The sequence below is a fragment of the Leptodactylus fuscus genome, chromosome 9 (genome assembly GCF_031893055.1).
Source record: "Leptodactylus fuscus isolate aLepFus1 chromosome 9, aLepFus1.hap2, whole genome shotgun sequence".
Taxonomy (NCBI): Eukaryota; Metazoa; Chordata; class Amphibia; order Anura; family Leptodactylidae; genus Leptodactylus; species Leptodactylus fuscus.
Genome location: NC_134273.1, coordinates 76,667,907 through 76,686,844, shown reverse-complemented (window position 1 = coordinate 76,686,844; position 18,938 = coordinate 76,667,907). Strand labels below are relative to the sequence as shown.

The following is an 18,938-nucleotide window of genomic DNA, read 5'->3' as shown; positions in this document are numbered from 1 at the left end:
AGGGGGCTGGGTTTGGCTATGTCCATCAATACCATAGACTTTGAATGGAGTAGCAGGGTCAGCCAGGTTATGTCACTGGTTAATACAGGAGTACGGGGGTCCCTGTTGTGGTGATCATTTGGGGTCCTGGTAGTCAGACCTCACCAATTAGACGATTATCAACCTCTAATATAAAGGTATACTGGAATGCTGCCATTTAAAGGGATTGTCCCATTAGACACATGTATCTCCTATCTGGGATATATGTCATATTTAGTGGTTTAGCTTCTACGTCCCCCAGTGATCAGGAGAACAGAGGACTAAATGCCCCCCTGCATCCTCCCCAGTGCACTTATATGCTTCATTCATTTCTATGAGCCTTGCAGTCCCATAGCAGTGAATGGAGCCCCAATACGGCAGTCTGACCCCCAGCAATGTGACACATCCCCTATTCTGTAGGTAGGGGATAAGTGTCTATAATGTGACACCCCTTTAAATTGCACCGACCCCATGTCTAAATATAGAACTCCAATATTAAAAAGTGATACCCTACCAAAAAATTATTTTAATAGAGAGGAATCTTCTATGCAATAATGGAGAATATAAGACCCAGCATTATCCATGAATTTAAGTGTGTAATGCTTCACGTCTCCTGTGGTGGCGCTGCAGTGGAATCTATTTATTTATCGAGTTCAGCCAAATCAACAGCTGAAACATAGAAATCACGACTGTGCTAATGTTATGGTCAATGACAAACTCAACTCTGCTACGCGGCTACAGGCAGCTCTGCTGCATCCAGCAAATCCAGCCTGTCATTGACTAGCTGCATGGAGCGTGCACCATGAGTGCGCCCCCCTCCCCTCCAGCTGCCTGTGTGTAGAGGCAGAACATCTCCTGCTGCTGCTGCTGCAGCATCCAGACCCCGCTCCAGGGATCGCTCATGCACTAAATAACTTTCCGTCCCCTCCCACCAGATGTTTTTGCACTGAGCATCCCTATCTCCTAGGGAACGCTCATTAAGTGCAGTGAATATTCATAGGGTTAAAGCAGAGCTGCCCCTTTGTCCCTTTGCCCTGTAAACCCTTGCTGATCAAAACCCGTATTTTACATTGTGCTTGGTCAAACTTTATACCAAGTGTTGATATTATCGGCTTCCAAGACCGGATCAATCCCAGATGGGCGATTCTCCAAGTTTTGCACTTTTTTGCTATTAAACATGACTTGCATTGTATATATTTTGTATATAATTTGATAATTTTGTACAAGTTTTGCATTTTTTTGCTATTACATTTTAATTACATTGTATCTATTTTGTGTCGTTATTGATAATTTCGTCCATTCCCCTAGACGGGTGACCATCCTTGTCCTGGAATTGAGACTCCACTATAAGATCTGATCGTCCGATCATCCCATGATCATCAGATGACGACCAAAAATCCAAGAGTTCACCCAAAAATTGCAACAGATTGAGAATAATTTGCATCGGCGACAATCCTCTAATGTAGTCATAGTCGTCTGCAAGAAACAAGGCTCCGTCATGTCCGATAGCTTCATCCATGACTGGGAATGGTCCACACGTTGCGGTCCTGCACCAGCATCCAGTATTGATCTCATGCTCTTAGAACACATCTCATTCCTCCCTGGTCATCTTCCTGTATCCTCAAGATTTATTGGCCTGTGGACAAAGAGCAGGCAGGAGGCACCATCTGCTGCAGCACATTAGCAGATTACAGCCACAAATTATCAATGGGACAGCCCCCATCGGCAGTATTTTGTCTCTATCCGCTTTCCTTTCTCCAGTAAGAGTGCAGGGGAGGAGAGAGTTAAACACGTAAGCACTGCCAATGCCTAGTCTGCACTTAGCTGCAATATCAGGTCCTGCTTGATCTGGAGCGAGCTGCTGCCTCCTGCACAGGATTATTAGGGTGCACGGCTCTCTCAAGCCCCTGTTCTTCTTCCCCCCCATCACCGCTCGAACCCTAGCAAGATGTTGGACCCATCTTCCAGCGAGGAGGAATCGGATGAGATAGTGGAAGAAGAAAGCAAGGAGGTGCTGGCACCCAGCACAGGGGCCCGGCTCTCTCCTAGCAGGACCAGCGAGAGCTCTGGGGGGCTGCAGCCGAGCAGCCGGAGCAGCAGCGTCCGACCATCCAGCCCTAGTCCATCAGTGGTCAGCGAGAAGGAGAAAGAAGAGCTGGAAAGGCTGCAGAAAGAAGAAGAAGAGAGAAAAAGGAAGCTGCAGCTCTATGTGTTTGTCATGAGGTGTATCGCCTACCCCTTCAATGCCAAGCAGCCCACCGACATGGCGAGGAGGCAGCAGAAGGTGAGAACAATAGGGGAGTAGGAGGGGACCCCTAAAGTCTGGGGGGTCATTATTATGTGCTATGGATGTCAGGTCAAATCTACAGCAATACATCTTAGGGGCAGCGGTCTGTCATGGTGATGCACGGCTGGGACACATGACATGACCGTCTGGGAAGATGTTCTGCAGCAGCTACGCATGGTGGGGGAGGTGCGAGCTCTGCCCCTATATGTCTTTTGTTCATATATGTATGTTATAGGTGATGTATTATGCATGAATGTACAGCACAGGCTGTGGAAATGGAGTGTGGCCCAACTTGACTGCGAGCGGCAGATGTCCAGCAGTAGCCAGGGGCTCTTACATAATGGTTGTAGGAAGCCAGGAAGCGAGCGAATATGGCAGGGTCACCCATGCCCAGGCTTGGCGTGAGCAGGAAGTGTAGCTTTGCATTGTTGAAGATGGAAGTCACAGGCATGGCTGGTTTCTATCGCTGCAGATACTACAAGGGGGGATACATTGATTTTTTTGCTTCTTCTCTGGGTCTACGTTAGAAGAGTAAATCAACTGGAGCTATAGAATCACATCATCTGCGCCCTCCCATAACCCAGCTCCTCCATAGGCGTCACCAGCACCTGATCCATGCAACAGTGCCACCTATGGACCGGCTACATACACACAGAGGGAGGGATGATGCTTTGAGCCTGATACAGGAAGCGATCATTTGTTTATCTCATATACCAGGTTCATTCATAGAAATACAGGGTCGCCTGTGACATCAGGATCCTATAGATGAGGCCCATCCATTCGCACCCTGCTACATCTACGGTTCTTAGACTGCCGTCTCAATCAATATACGTATATAGAGTCCTATTGCAGGGCTAGTAAATCAATCAGTAAAATACCCATAGTGCTCAGCACAGCCAATGTCATAAGGTTGGAGGAAAATCAAGCGGAAAGGGTTACTTGGCCGAGCCTCCGAGCCTGTGAAGGTGCTTGTGCGGTAATGGAAATTGGCTGGGCTCAGCGTATGACTTAACAATACATCAAAGATATTCCCTGGGTATGGAGCAGCCCCGTCCATAGCGGCTTTGCCTTTGATTTCATGGCATTAATGGAAATCCAGGCAGACCCCCTTGTCGATTGACAACTTTACGCCGTAGGAACGTACAACTCGATAGCCCGGCAATGAAATTATTTGGCAGGGTGTCCTTGTCATTCGCTTCCAATCCTAATTGGCTTCTTCCTGGATATCAGAGACGTCTTACAAAGCGTCCAACGAATGGTTAAAGTTGTAGTATTGATTGGTATATTAATAACCAGACAGTAGGAGACAAGGTGCTGCCTCAAGAGCTTACGCTCTAAATAGACTTCTGTCAATACCACGCAATAGAAGTCGCTATCGATGTCTTTTCTTACGTTTCGCCTTGTCTTGAGGTTCTATCGAGGTGGCACAAGATGACCAATGTTGGAGAAAACATGATTTTAGGACACTTTGTCCGAACTTATATATGTGACGTGTGTCCATACGTTGGTATCGGTGACTGTAGACAGCCCAAACTCCTGTGTATGTATATTGTAGGTGACATCGAGCGGTATTATAGTAGCTATTATGGACCCAAAAGAGGACACTTGACTTGACACATAAATTGCAGATATGGTGGTTTTACACCTTTGCCGTCCAGACTATCATATCATAGAGATTGCAATATATGACGGCCATATATCCATGTCCTTCGGGTTCTGACATTGTCCCCTGAGACTGAATACAAGGTACGGTTGCATACGTCCTACGTATTTCATCTGAAGGTTATGTAGGGATTGAGCAATGGTTGGCTTGGGACATTAGTCATTGTGCAATAGCTATGTAGCTGCTCAAATTTCTATGGTAAATTGATATAGGCTGCAAAATCCCATAGGTTCCACCAGTGGGTTGCGTATCGGCTGTAGCTCTGGGACTATTCATTAATGTGACACCACAGCAGGTCCGGGTCGCGCTATAGGATACAAATCAGAGCGTCAGGGTTCTCGAGGGATGTGCTTGTCTGGGCTGATATCAATGGCCACTATTTCTTCCAGTAATGTATAGGCTTATAAACAAGGCATAGATCAGCTCTCGGATCTTTACAAGAATCCTATTGGGTTCATCATTCTGGAAAAATAATAGTTACATTAGTCATATGGACAAAAGAGGCAGCGATCTTGTTTTCTGTTCAAGAACCGATAAACAACATGATATATAGGTTAATATATAGGAGAGGCGGTAATAATATCCATATATACTGATACTGATGGATTTACATGGCTGCTAAATCTACTGCATAAACTTAAAGGAGCTGTCCAGGATCTGAACATCTTTCATACTGATGTCCTATCCACAGGGTACGTTATCGGTATCAGTTTCGTCGGAAGCCAAATATTAAGCAGCCATGCTCCTATACAAGTCTACGGGGACAGGCTGCACTTCCAGGTGTCACCACCAGAGAATATGGAGCTCTGGACACTGGCCATATACTGTAACAGTGGCACTCCCATTTACGTGACTATGAGCAGAGCTATGACTGCTATATACTTAGTATATGGATTCCACCAGCCGCATAAACTTAATGGTGCGGGGTTTGGGTGTTCGTTCCTGTGGATGGGTCAAATCCTATAGAAACCCTTTAAGTGTGGAAAATGTATAGTAGGAAGGCACTAAAAGAGTATTCTAGAGGTTTATTAAAGGGGTCCTTAATAGAGATGAGCGAACAGTAAAATGTTCGAGGTTCGATATTCGTTTCGAGTAGCCCCTCAATATTCGACTCCTCAAATCGAATATCGAACCCTATTATAGTCTATGGGGGGAAAATGCTGGTTTCAGGGGTAGGCAATGTTCAATCAAATTATACTTACCAAGTCCACGAGTGAGGGTCGGGCTGGATCCTCCGAGAAGTCTTCTCCTTGCAGTGTCCCCGCGGCATCTTCCGGCTCTGAATTCACTCTGCCAGGCATCGGGCCTGGGCAGAGCCGACTGCACATGTCCGCACTACAAGCCTGGCAGAGTAAATTCCGAGCCGGAAGACGCCGCTGGGAAGCTGCACGGAGAAGACTTCTAAAGGTAGGAGAAGAACCAGCATTGATTGGCCGACTGTATAGCATTCGGCCAATCAATGCTGGTTCTGCATCAAACTTTTCCATTCGAATAGCGAGTGGTACTCGATCGAGTACGAGTATTTCGAATACCCTTGTATTCGATCGAATACCTACTTGTTTGAATACTACTCGCTCATCTCTAGTCCTTAAGTCACCAGAGAGGACTTTTACCATCTCCGACAACTCCAGTTCTTTGCATCCTTCACTAGTTGCCATTCCACGCATTCCGACGTCGTTGGAATTTTTTCTTTAGCCTCCACCATTCCCAAGCAATCTTTTAGTGTCGGCACCCAATATGCTAGTTAGGCGGTCTACTGTGTACTGTGGTCCCACATTGGAGCAGAGAGTCTTGGACCACCCACTTGTACGTGGAGAGCCTAATTTGCATATTAGATGATAAAACTATTGCTTGGGATTGGCAAATGTTGGAGTTGGCGGAAGTGATGAAAGGTCACCTTTAAAATGCACATCTAGAATTCAAGCATTTTCCTGGTAGAAGTCACGGCTAACAAGGCCCAGGGGAAATAGAGTATTATATGGCGGCCATTCAGACAACTCAAGTCCACCAGTATAGGGGGTGTTCATCCTGAGACCCCACAGTCTTCAACAATGGTTTCCTTCCTAAGACAACATCTTAAAGGGAACCTTTCACCACCTCCACCCACTCCGATTCTATCCTTCGATAGGTAACACTCCACTGATTTTGGCACAGTTGGAATTTTTCCTAACCCGAGTAAGCAGTGCAGTTAGTTTTGGTGTCTGATCTAATAATAAGGCTTCTAATGTCAGGTGGGTGGTCTCAAGGTGGAGAAGACAAGGGAGTGTGCCATGAAAAAAACTGCGCCTTGCACACAACAGAGACAAATGGCTGTCAGGCATTCTTGAGGCCCCACGTTGCAGAAACACTGTTTTTGTTGCAGATCTCGCTGAAGTTTTTTTGAGCCAAACCTAGCAGTGGCTGCAGAAGGAAGGGGAAATATCTAGAAAACACTTAGACTTCTTCCTTCTGTTCAATCCATTCCTAGCTACGGCTCAAAAAACTGCAGCAAAATCTGCAACAAAAAAGCAGCTTGGCCCTCAGCCTATAGATATAGCTAGACTGGCGTATCATACTCCAGTCTTAATAGAGACCCAGACTGGAGAACCTTTGCATTATAACTCGTGAATATGTCCACAAGGTTGCGTGACCACATGAAGTTCTCTATAGCCTCCAAAATGGCTGACCATGTTTGTCACATGCAATAGGAAGAACAGCTCTGGAGCACAGAATGCTGCTCAATTCACATATTATAACAGTATCCTTTGACGGGTGAAAAGCTAGCACCAGTGTAGCGGTATTTTTTATTTGAAGGTCGTACGTAGGATAGCAAATCTTCAGACCTGCCTACATTAAAGTGATTTGCATAAATCTCCTAATATAAAACATTCCCTTTACCCTGAACATATGTTAATTTGCATATGACATGTTAATATGACACATGTATACAGAGCGAGCATCAGTTATTACAGCACGGCTTCACATATGATTCCCACTAGTAATGGATTTCTCATTAGGAACTCACTTTATTTACATAGGGTTTAGGATTTTGTGAAAATTCCATGTGTAGAATTTATACAAATAGTCAGGAATTGTTGATGTTTTAACTGATAGAAGCGCCCCCTATCGATAAACTGACCACAGGGTGCCCTGCTGATAGGAATACCAGTGATGGTCTCTGTGGGAGAAACTAGCAGCAAGTGTTCGACTTCTCTGCAGCACCTCCGCAGGGGAGATGAAGTATTACATGGTGTGTTTGGATAGATTGTTGTATTGGTGATCTGTTTCTCAGCAGAGGTACAAGCTTATAGCTCCATTATATGACCTGTCTCTATAGTATGTTGAATCATATAATTTGGGTAGTTTTCCACTTTAAGGGAGAAGATGGCCCTTGACAATTTCACAATACGAAATGGAGGGTGGCAAAAAGTTGGGAGGATGGAGGTGTACGTCCACTGTTTTTAGTATTTTATAGTCTAGCTCTGCTAGTAGTCTGCTAATAGGGAGATATATTATATTGATACATATATATATACATAACATACCCGTTACAGTACCTATAGCATTTAAAGGGATTGTCCAGGATGAGAGGATAAGGGAATGGAGGGAATTATAACAGAAGCTCAGAATGGGTTCAGAACTAAAAAGAAGCAGTGCACTCCTCACCAATCCCTTGCAGGTCTTTTTGCTTACCAGGTCCTCAGCATATCCATGGCTGAGACAGGTCAAGGTTGGACCAGGGAGTACTGTAGAGACCAGCAGGGACCCAGAGAATGTCGTAATCAAAGTGGTGAGGATCATGAACGTGCTCACAGGATCCTTGGAGAGGAGAGGCTCAGCCTTGCTTTGTCCTTTTTGTTTCTGGGTGGTGAAGAACCTGTGTAGGTCTCCCCTCCCTAGGTGGGGTTGGTGATGACTCAAGTTATTGAGGAGAGAGCAAACACCAGGTCTTTATTTGGGGATGGAGGAGTAACCTCTAAACTCAGACTGCAATGACTTATAGAATGGGCAGTACACAAGACAAGTCCATCCATACCATAGACACTTGTAAAGACAGGGCTGATCCCATTTTTGCTTCTGGTTGGAGGACAACCTGTGCAGGTTTCCCAAATAGTGATGGGTATTGGCCCAGGAAACAAATCCTGAGTTCTAAATGGAGGAGTAAAACCATGTCCAAGTTCTTAGCCTTCTATATACAACCTGTCCACCATCTCCACCCAGTTAAGTGAAATGGTCTCATGATATTGACTCAGAAAGAAACCCCATAACACACATTTGTCAGGTCGAGTAACCCCGCATTCAGACTCATTATATACATTTGTATTTAGGGGAAGGGAAATTCTTCTGTTGGAACGACACTGCGTTGTATGTGAGGCACGTCTCAGTGACACTTCTTAGTCTGTGGGTCCCCACTGGTCTGAGCGACAAATCTATCATCTAATCTGACTCCACAGCTAATCTGCAGTTAGTTCCATAGGTCAGGTGGGACAATTGCTCAGGATCTCACACAGTCACAAATAAGTCTTGTCATACATTCCACACGAAGAATACTAAAACCCACACGACGACCGACACGTACGGGATCATTGCTCCTTTTATCATCTCGTTTCACTCGCTTGTGGGTCATCCTCGTACAATAGATCTAGAAGAGTCCCCGACAAGACTAATGCACACAATTGTATCTGCAATGGACGGAATACAGATGTTACAGGTCCTGGAGATGGTGCCAATATAGTTCTGGTAGAAATGCAAAAACCAGAGCTTACAGAGCACACTCATATCTATCTATCTATCTATCTATCTATCTATCTATCTATCTATCTATCTCCTATCTATCTATCTATCTATCTATCTCCTATCTATCTATCTATCTATCTATCTATCTCCTATCTATCTATCTATCTATCTATCTATCTATCTATTTATCTCCTATCTATCTATCTATCTATCTATCTATCTATCTATCTATCTCCTATCTATCTATCTATCTATCTATCTATCTATCTATCTATCTATCTATCTATCTATCTACTGTATCTATTTATCTATCTATCTATCTATCTATCTATCAATCTATCTATCTATCTATCTATCTATCTATCTATCTATCTATCATCTATCTATCTATCTATCTATCTATCTATCTATCTATCATCTATCTTCTATCTATATCTATCTCCTATCTCTATCTGTCTATCATCTATCTATCTATCTATCTATCTATCTATCTCCTATCTATATCTATCTCCTATCTCTATCTATCTATCTATCTATCTATCTATCTATCTATCTATCTATCTATCTATCTATCTCCTATCTATATCTATCTCCTATCTCTATCTATCTATCTATCTATCTATCTCCTATCTATCTCCTATCTCTATCTATCTACTATCTATCTATCTATCTATCTATCTATCTATCTATCTATCTATCTATCTATCTATCTATCTATCTATCTCCTATCTCTATCTATCTATCTACTATCTATCTATCTATCTATCTATCTATCTATCTATCTATCTATCTATCTATCTATCTATCTCCTATCTCTATCTATCTATCTATCTATCTATCTATCTATCTAAATAACCATATTATACATAAATGGTGCACTCTAACATCAGTGCTTCTATTGTCCTCCCTCTAACACCCAGGACCCCTACTATTCAGCGAAGGCCGTGACCCCTTCATTGTTTATAATGGGTGCCGTCTTTTCCTCAGTCTCATCCCATTCACTTCTATAGGTTGCGGTTGTAATTTCATAATACCGATGAGACAAAACTTTGGGATGAGATAGACAACTTACTGTGAGCTGCAGCACCGTCTCTGCTTCTCCATCACTTGACTCCACCCAGCCCTTCTCCATAGACTTCTATAGGCAGTGTAATTTGATCTTTCAGTGAACTGACAGTCCATCTTGTGAGAACAAGATGAATTCAGGAGAGATTACAGAATGGGTAAAGTGTTTAGGAGTAAGGGAAGAGGAATAGAGTCAGATAAGTGGAGAAAGAGACATTTTTCTCTAATAAGATATATTATAAAGCTTCATGTTTTTATATATGAATTATTGATTTAGGAAAAAAAGTTACTAAAAATTAATGATCATTTATGGTTGACATAATCCGACTTTGTCAACCCTGGCAGATATCCATGTTACATCGACACACCAAAGTTGACCAATGGAAAAGCTCTGAAGGCTTCTCTCTTGCTTGGCTCCTCCTACCTCAATTCTCCATAGACTTCTATGTACATAAGTAATTTAATGCTTCAGAGAGATGACAGTTCACCTTAACAAACACTATATAGCTAGAACTAAAGTAGTCACTCCAATGCCCTCCAACCCGATGTCCTACATCAGATAAGAAGGTCCTCAGATAGTAAGTGCAACGTGGATGAGAAGACGCCACATCTTCCAGGGTTGATGCATAACCACAGTACAAACACATGACGTGTACAGATGAGTCCCTGGAGTGAGACCTGCCAGTTCTCTATGACAACATACACTGTTTGCTCGGTGACATTTATTTTTATTCTATACACAGGGCAGATAGCGCCGTCTGTGCGACATATTATTAGTCACACCACTATAGGGCCATTATATTAGACTTTCACCTCCAGCGGTCATTGTAACAGAGCTTATGCTGCACATCAGCTACAGGGAAGGGAGTCAATGCAGATAATGCTGCTGTCGTAGCCCTGGGGACTACCCCTCCCCCACCGATACTTAGGAGAAAGCATGCAGCACATGATTCCTTCTATAGAAATTGCAACGTCTCTCTCCTTCCACATCAGCTGTTTTTCACAATTAATTCATAGAAATCAGACTACAGAGCCGTATCCATAGACGGTAGTATACAAGAGTGATGAGACTGCCTCTGCATTATGTCATGGCAGCAAGGATGATCAAGGGGCTGCTTGACATGAAGCTGCACATCCCTCCTCTTAAAGAGGTTCTGCAGAGGCTGCAGTGCTTACAGGCGCAGCTGGGCATGTCGTATAAGGTATAACCTATTGAGTTGGAAAGTAATGGATGACGTCTGGCTGTAGCCTTGTGCTTTTCTACAACTCAATGACCTCTAACGTCACATCAAAGGGACTTTACTCAGTATATAACCCAACGTGACATTACAAGGTGTATAGTCCCGGGTGCTATACTGGTACAGAGTGTCGTGACATCACACTGTAACTTGTATATGTCAGGAGGTCACGCTGTATATGTATTCATGATGAAACACTGTGTATGCCATGATGTCACATTGTATATGTCATGACGTTACACCGCATGTCATGGTGTCATACTATGAATTGTCATGATATCACATTGTATAGGACTTGATGTTGCGCTGTGTACAGTACGTCATGATGTCACGTTATGAATGAGATTATGTCACATTGTATATCATGAAATCACACTGTATATGTCATGATGTTTTATTGTATGTTATGATGTCTCATTGTATACATCATGATGCTGCACTGTATATGTCAGGAGGTCACGCTGTATATGTATTCATGATGAAACACTGTGTATGCCATGATGTCACATTGTATATGTCATGACGTTACACCGCATATCATGGTGTCATACTGTGAATTGTCATGATATCACATTGTATAGGACTTGATGCTGCACTGTGTACAGTATGTCATGATGTCACGTTATGAATGACATTATGTCACATTGTACGTCATGAAATCACACTGTATGTCATGATGTTTTATTGTATGCTATGATGTCTCATTGTATACATCATGATGCTGCACTGTATATGTCACATTGTATGTCATGAAGCCAAATTGTATATCATGAAGTCACATTATATACGTCATGAAGTTACACCGCATGTCATGATGTCATACTATGAATTGTCAGATCACATTGTATTTGTATTGGTGTTGCACTGTGTACAGTATGTCATAATGTCACATTGTATATATATCATGAAGTCATCCTGTATATGTCATGATTTCTCATTGTATACAATATAATGTCTCATTGTATACATCATGATATCACACTGTATACGTCATGATGTCTAACTGTATACGTCGCGATGTCTCACTGTATACGTCATGATGTCTCATTGTATACGTCATGATGTCTCGTTGTATACGTCATGATGTCTCAGTGTATATGTCACAATGTCATACTATATAAGTTAAGAAGACATGCTGATAACAACATGAGATAAGATCTTTGGTGCATTAGACAACCCTAACTTCATAGAGACACGTATACTGGATATCCCAATCCTAAACTTTGAATCCCATAATTAGACAGGACAGGGGCCATTCATCAGACCAAAAAAAGTAGAATCTCCTGTGTGACCAGGCTCTTTACATAGTGCAATGCAAAGATCTATAGCTAAAATACATAGAAAATAAGACTTGTATGTCATTGGGGCTCCCCTTCCCCGCTCCATCACTACAAGTAGAGTAGGGGGCTCGGCTGCCATCTAATATAATTGTAGGATGAGGCCTGGACACGTCAGCGCTGCCTATAGAGCAGAGGACACGAAAATACTCACTAGTATGATTTATAATGACAGGAAACTCCATTTATTAAATTTTAATTTTCAGATATTTTTTCTTAAAAATTATAAAAATCACAGCAAAAAATAGAAAGACATTACATATGAGTGGATATATATGGTGACCCTGGTAATAGTGCTCTGTAATATGTTATATACAGGCGTGTTCTGGAAACATATACAAGGCATGCCCCTTATGGATTTGCTGCGTGTCCCTTTAAAGGTACAGTACTTAGCTACATCCATGCTGAATGCACCTGGACCCCACCCCACCCCCTCCCCAGGTGACAGCCTGTCAATCACGTGACACAGAGGCGGACGTCACACAAGGACTGTATTGTTCTTGTATTACTAGATGGAGACTGCAAGACAAACAGAAGTCCTGGAGAAAGTATACAGAGCAAGCTGGCCGGGCGATAAGAAAGAAGCATCTGCCCCGAAACATGTTATACTATAGAAAATATACATGTCACATATACAGACACTATATGGAGTATAGCCGTGTCCAATGGTTGTAGATATAGGGGGGAGGAAGGGGAAGCAACTTATAAAGAACCCCAGGAACCCTCTATGTGACAATGTGACAGATAGATGGATAGATAGATAGATAGATAGATAGATAGATAGATAATAGATAGATGATAGATAGATAATAAATAGATAGATAGATAGATAGATAGATAGATAGATAGATAATAGATGGATAGATAGATAGATAGATAGATAGATAGATAGATAGATGAGATAGATAGATAATAGATAGATGATAGATAGATAGATAGATAGATAGATAGATAATAGATAGATAGATAGATAGATAGATGAGTTAGATAGATAGATAATAGATAGATAGATAATAGATAGATGATAGATAGATAGATAGATAGATAGATAGATAGATAGATAGATGAGTTAGATAGATAGATAGATAATAGATAGATAGATAGGAGATAGATAGATAGATAGATAGATAGATAGATAGGAGATAGATAGATAGATAGATAGATAGATAGATAGATAGATGAGTTAGATAGATAGATAGATAGATAGATAGATAGATAGATAGATAGATAGGAGATAGATAGATAGATAGATAGATAGATAGATAGATAGATAGATAGATGAGTTAGATAGATAGATAGATAGATAGATAGATAGATAGATAGATAGATATGAGTTAGATAGATATGTTTTCCAAGCTGTGGATACATCTGCCATGTGTAGTCCTGCAGGTTGTGGAGATTTCGGGGTATTTGACCCTTTTGCCCTCCAGAATATGATCTCACTAGTAATAGTTGGCTTGTGGACAGGGCACTGGGCATTGGCTTCTGGTTTATCCGGATATATCTGTTGGATGGACATGGAGGGATTCAGTCTCTGCCTAGACATCTCCTCTCACAAGCTAATCCTCTCGGCGCAGTCACGATGACACTATTGTTGGGTGAGCCATGGCCGCAGCTTTGTCGAGGAACCCGAATGTCCTTGTGTCTTTGTACCTCACAAATAACCAAACCAATGTCACCTGGTTACAAGGATAAATGGTGTGCGAGGAGACAATGCATTGCGTGAACCCTCCTGAACTGACAAGGACGTGCGGCCTGTGTGTCGGCGATGAGTAAACAGCGAGTGCTGTAACCTCGGATCTCTGGGGAGTGTTTGGTCTCTGGGAACCCTTCAGGGAATCCGTAACGTTGTCGCTGAATGAACTATAAGGTTTCATATGTAAGGAATAAGAGGCTGTAGAAATGTTCTGTCCCTGAGCAATTGTATATTATACACAATGGCGTAAATTTAGAGAATAAAACAGTGGAATGAAGGACATTTCGTGAGCTACAAGGAGGAGGTAGAACATGGAGGTTTCTTTCGACACTGCTGTTGTGAGAATTCTATAGAAAGCTACAAGGTATACATGTATATATACTATAGCTGCGGCCTCTATGGGCCCAGCTCAGCTTGTCTCCATTGGAGAGAGGAAGCTCTTGTAGGCCCAGTGACATTGAAATCAAGGGCAACCCGGAAAGACTAACAACCTCCTTCATTGTTACACAAGATGGGTGGTGAACAAGCATGGAGCTTGACCTCATCCCAGTCTTGTCTTTGTATTAATAGACTAGTGCAGGAGAAGGAATTGATCGATAAGAGTGTTATACTAAGGCTGTATTCACACTACCAACAGAAGAATAGAGCAGTATAACAGGCTGTAGGTTGAGGACCCATCATGACACCTAACGAATGTGGTTGTTGTCGAAGTAGCTACACAATATATACCCTTTAACCCCTATATAGGGATCCGGACTTTGCTGCAAGATCATTTCCTCTTGGACGAGCCTCCGAGGTGTAGGTGACATCTGTACAGGGATGAGCGAAATGTGCAGTTAGGATGAAGCTAAAGTCTGGGAATGGATGCATTGACTCCATTATGTCAAGAGGATCCACTTGGCACCACTGGTATCTATTGTGTGACGGATTCTGCGCTTCCTTCATGGATTGCATCATAACAGCGTCAATAGAGTATTAGTTGCAGGTGCAATTGAAAAGGGCCCTTGAGTCCGGCTACAACGTAAGAAGGCTTCAGTATTGTTAATGGAACATAATGGTTCGGCCTTGGCACAGATTTTGCACTGGGGCTGAGGAGCTCCAGGTTACCAATGTACAGGTGGTATTAATGTATACTGAAGATCATAAAATATACGGCCATATAGGGTCTCCACTGCACATATTGGTCTTTTCTAGTATTGGGTGAATCTTGCAAGATTCGTGAGGTTTGACTGTTGTAGACCAAACTTGCTATTATAACATAACATAACATAACATAACATAACATAATATAATATAATATAATGTAATAAGTGAAGGCTGAGGGGAGGTGAGTAAACATATCTAACAACTCATACCTCTCCTGGGCTCCATCACAGTGTCCGAGTGGGTCCTCTTCCTCTTCCCTGAATGTTGTCATTGGTCACATGGAGTGTCCTGACAACATGATGATTAGACACTTGACCGTTGTGCGCCTCGGTGGTCTTCTGGGGCCACTGCCATCATTCAAGAGGCCATAAGAGGCTCAAAGAGAATGGGAACCCACTTCCAACATCACAAATTGGGAGATGAAAAAGACTTCTGTATTGGGACCTGCCCTGGGCCTCCAGTCATTACCCTCTGTTGTCTGAAGAGATCCTCATATATAGCAATGTTTTGTGGGTGGCAAACCTCCAAAATGTTTTGTGGGTGGCAAACCTCCAAAATGTTAAATTTGACTCAAAATTTGGGGAAGATTCGAAACAAAATTTGCTCATGTCAAGTCTTTCCTCTGTTGAAAAGAGCAAAGAATAAGAGACAAAGTACTCTATTAGGGGGCATTCACACGGAGTAACGCCAGGCGTGTATTACAGCCGTACAGGCCGGCGTTACGGCAGACTGCCGAACACTTCCCATTCACTTCAATGGGAGCGCTCGTAACAGCGGCGTTTACGAGCGCTCCCATTGAAGTGAATGGGAAATGTTCGGCAGCCTGCCGTAGTGCCGGCCTGTACGGCTGTAATACACGCCCGGCGTTACTCCATGTGAATGCCCCCTTATGGGTAAGGGGACACAAATCAATCATCACCCGTCAGTGGGGGGCACCGAGGATCAGGCCGCCAGTGATCTGATATTGATGGCTATCCTAAGGACTCCAATTCCAGAAAACCCCTTTAAGGGAAACACAAATTGTCTAATTGCCTTGTACTTCAGCCCTCCATCCATTGATCAGAGTTCACTCCGTCTCCATAAGATTTGTAGACTCCTCGTCAACATTCAATGCAACAATCAGCAATTGTTTGCAACTCGCAGCAAAGTGAATGACGGCAAAGATTTATCGAGGAACGCCAGAGCACAAATAATTGCAACCTCCATCATATGGAAAGCTTTACTACAAGAGGAGAGCCATAAAATATAGTATTTTATTGAAATTGTCACGTCGGAAGCCGGAAAACAAAATCATGGCTGGGGCCGTTGTTTACCTGTAGGTGGAATTATTCGGGAATTTAAGGGGGTTCGTTGTAATTTGCAGCAATGTGAACATATTGTGTATGAATAACATGATGTCGCTGTGTCCGTGTACTGACTAATGAGGGACCATCAGGAGACTTACAGAAAGTTCTCCATCTCCGAGACGCTGACATTCACCGGTAAACAAGCCAGCTTATTGGCGGTAATTTATGCAGTCTAGGCATTTTTCGTCTTTCTTATCTGTCCTTTATACACCTCATTACTAAGCCGCCATCCGGGGTACTGGACCTGAAATTCTGCAAATAAGAGTCACACTGAAAAATAGCAATCTCCAGTGCAAAATCTTACAAGCCTCCCGATCTACCATAATACCGGACCCTGGGCCCCTCTGGATGGACCCTGCCATTGTGACCTCAGCACCCTATATATAGGCCTGAGATGAATTTATACGTTTTTTCAGTGACTTTTTGTAGGATTGATGTGCCATATACAAAAACCTGAGTGTTAAAGGGCTGTTCCAGGACTTACTTATAGATAACCTACCCTTACATCATCAACATGTAATTGTGGGGGTTTGACAACCGACACCCTGCCTCTCAGCACTCACAGGCACTGCAACCTCGATCACGTTCATCGATCACATGGTACACCGCCAATTCAGTCCCTTTCAAGTGCTGAGTTGCAATACCAAGCATAGCCACTACAATATATAAGGCGTTGCGCTTGGTATTCGATGGAGAGGACGCAATGCTCCCTGATCTGTGGGCGTCCTGGGTGTAGGACCCCCAACCATTACATATTGATGACCTGTGCTAAGGAAGCCCCCTTTATAATATTGGTTAAATACATTGATTCTGACAAGATCAGTCAATCAACTAGTGTGTTTAAGCTTGTCCTAAATTCCCGATGGTCGATGTCAGGGTAAAAGGGATGGGGCTGTCGAATTTAAATGTGCCAGATTTTATTCACAACATGGTGGCTCAGTGGGGAGCACTACAGCCTTGCAGCGCTGGAGTCCTGGGTTCAAATCCTGCTAGGAATATGTACAAGGCGTTTGTATGTTCTCCCCATGTTTGCATGGATTTCATCCCATACTCCAAAGACATACTGATAGGAAAAAATGTAGCTTGTGAGCCCTATATGGGGCAAGTAGCATATGGTTTGATATATGCGATCTGAGATGTTTGCATTTCTACTAGCTTATATAAGATGCCCATCTCCATATTATGACTCCATTTTAATAGGATTGTTCTAAAAGTGCCTGAGGTTTGTACTGTGCCTGTGATTTATACCGTATACTTCATCTGTATGTCACATGCAGGTAACATGTATGATGATATCCCCCTATTAGCTTTGCTGCTACAAAATATAGACCCAGAGCATAAAGAATAGTTATCAAATCCAATCAAATCCAATACACGTCACTTATATTGAGACAGAGAATACACTATGTATGTATTCTATCTATCTATCTATCTATCTATCTATCTATCTATCTCCTATATATCTATCTATCTATCTATCTATCTATCTATCTATCTATCTATCTATCTATCTATCTCCTATCTATCTATCTATCTATCTCCTATCTATCTATCTATCTATCTCCTATCTATCTATCTATCTATCTATCTATCTATCTATCCCATATCTATCTATTATCTATCTATCTATCTATCTATCTATCTATCTATCTATCTCCTATCTATCTATCTATCTATCTATCTATCTATCCCATATCTATCTATTATCTATCTATCTATCTATCTATCTATCTATCTATCTCCTATCTATCTATCTATCTATCTATCTATCTATCTCCTATCTATCTATCTATCTATCTATCTATCTATCTCCTATCTATCTATCTATCTATCTATCTATCTATCTATCTATCTCCTATCTATCTATCTATCTATCTATCTATCTCCTATCTATCTATCTATCTATCTATCTATCTATCTCCTATCTATCTATCTATCTATCTATCTATCTCCTATCTATCTATCTATCTATCTATCTATCTCCTATCTATCTATCTATCTATCTATCTATCTATCTTCTATCTATCTATCTATCTATCTCCTATCTATCTATCTATCTATCTATCCCATATCTATCTATTATCTATCTATCTATCTATCTATCTTCTATCTATCTATCTATCTATCTATCTATCTATCTATCTATCTCCTATCTATCTATCTATCTATCTATCTATCTATCTATCTATCCCATATCTATCTATTATCTATCTATCTATCTATCTATCTATCTCCTATCTATCTATCTATCTATCTATCTCCTATCTATCTATCTATCTATCTATCTATCTATCTATCTTCTATCTATCTATCTATCTATCTATCTATCTCCTATCTATCTATCTATCTATCTATCTATCTATCTATCTATCTATCCCATATCTATCTATTATCTATCTATCTATCTCCTATCTATCTATCTATCT

At 41.9% G+C, this 18,938-nt stretch overlaps 1 protein-coding gene across 10 annotated transcripts in view; it reads left to right on the top strand.

Annotated features, from left to right (window-relative positions):
* Window positions 1-1,529: 1,529 nt before the first annotated feature.
* The window catches only part of CADPS (calcium dependent secretion activator), a 306,702-nt gene continuing 289,293 nt past the window's right edge, over window positions 1,530-18,938 (top strand). For 6 of the 10 annotated variants that reach the window (XM_075287333.1, XM_075287332.1, XM_075287331.1 and 3 more), the window contains exon 1: window positions 1,530-2,302. In XM_075287333.1, the coding sequence (XP_075143434.1) occupies window positions 1,967-2,302 (336 nt within the window). In that variant the 5' untranslated portion in view covers window positions 1,530-1,966. The remainder of the gene's footprint in view (window positions 2,303-18,938) is intronic. The other 4 variants (XM_075287335.1, XM_075287334.1, XM_075287337.1 and 1 more) reach the window with 2 other exon arrangements.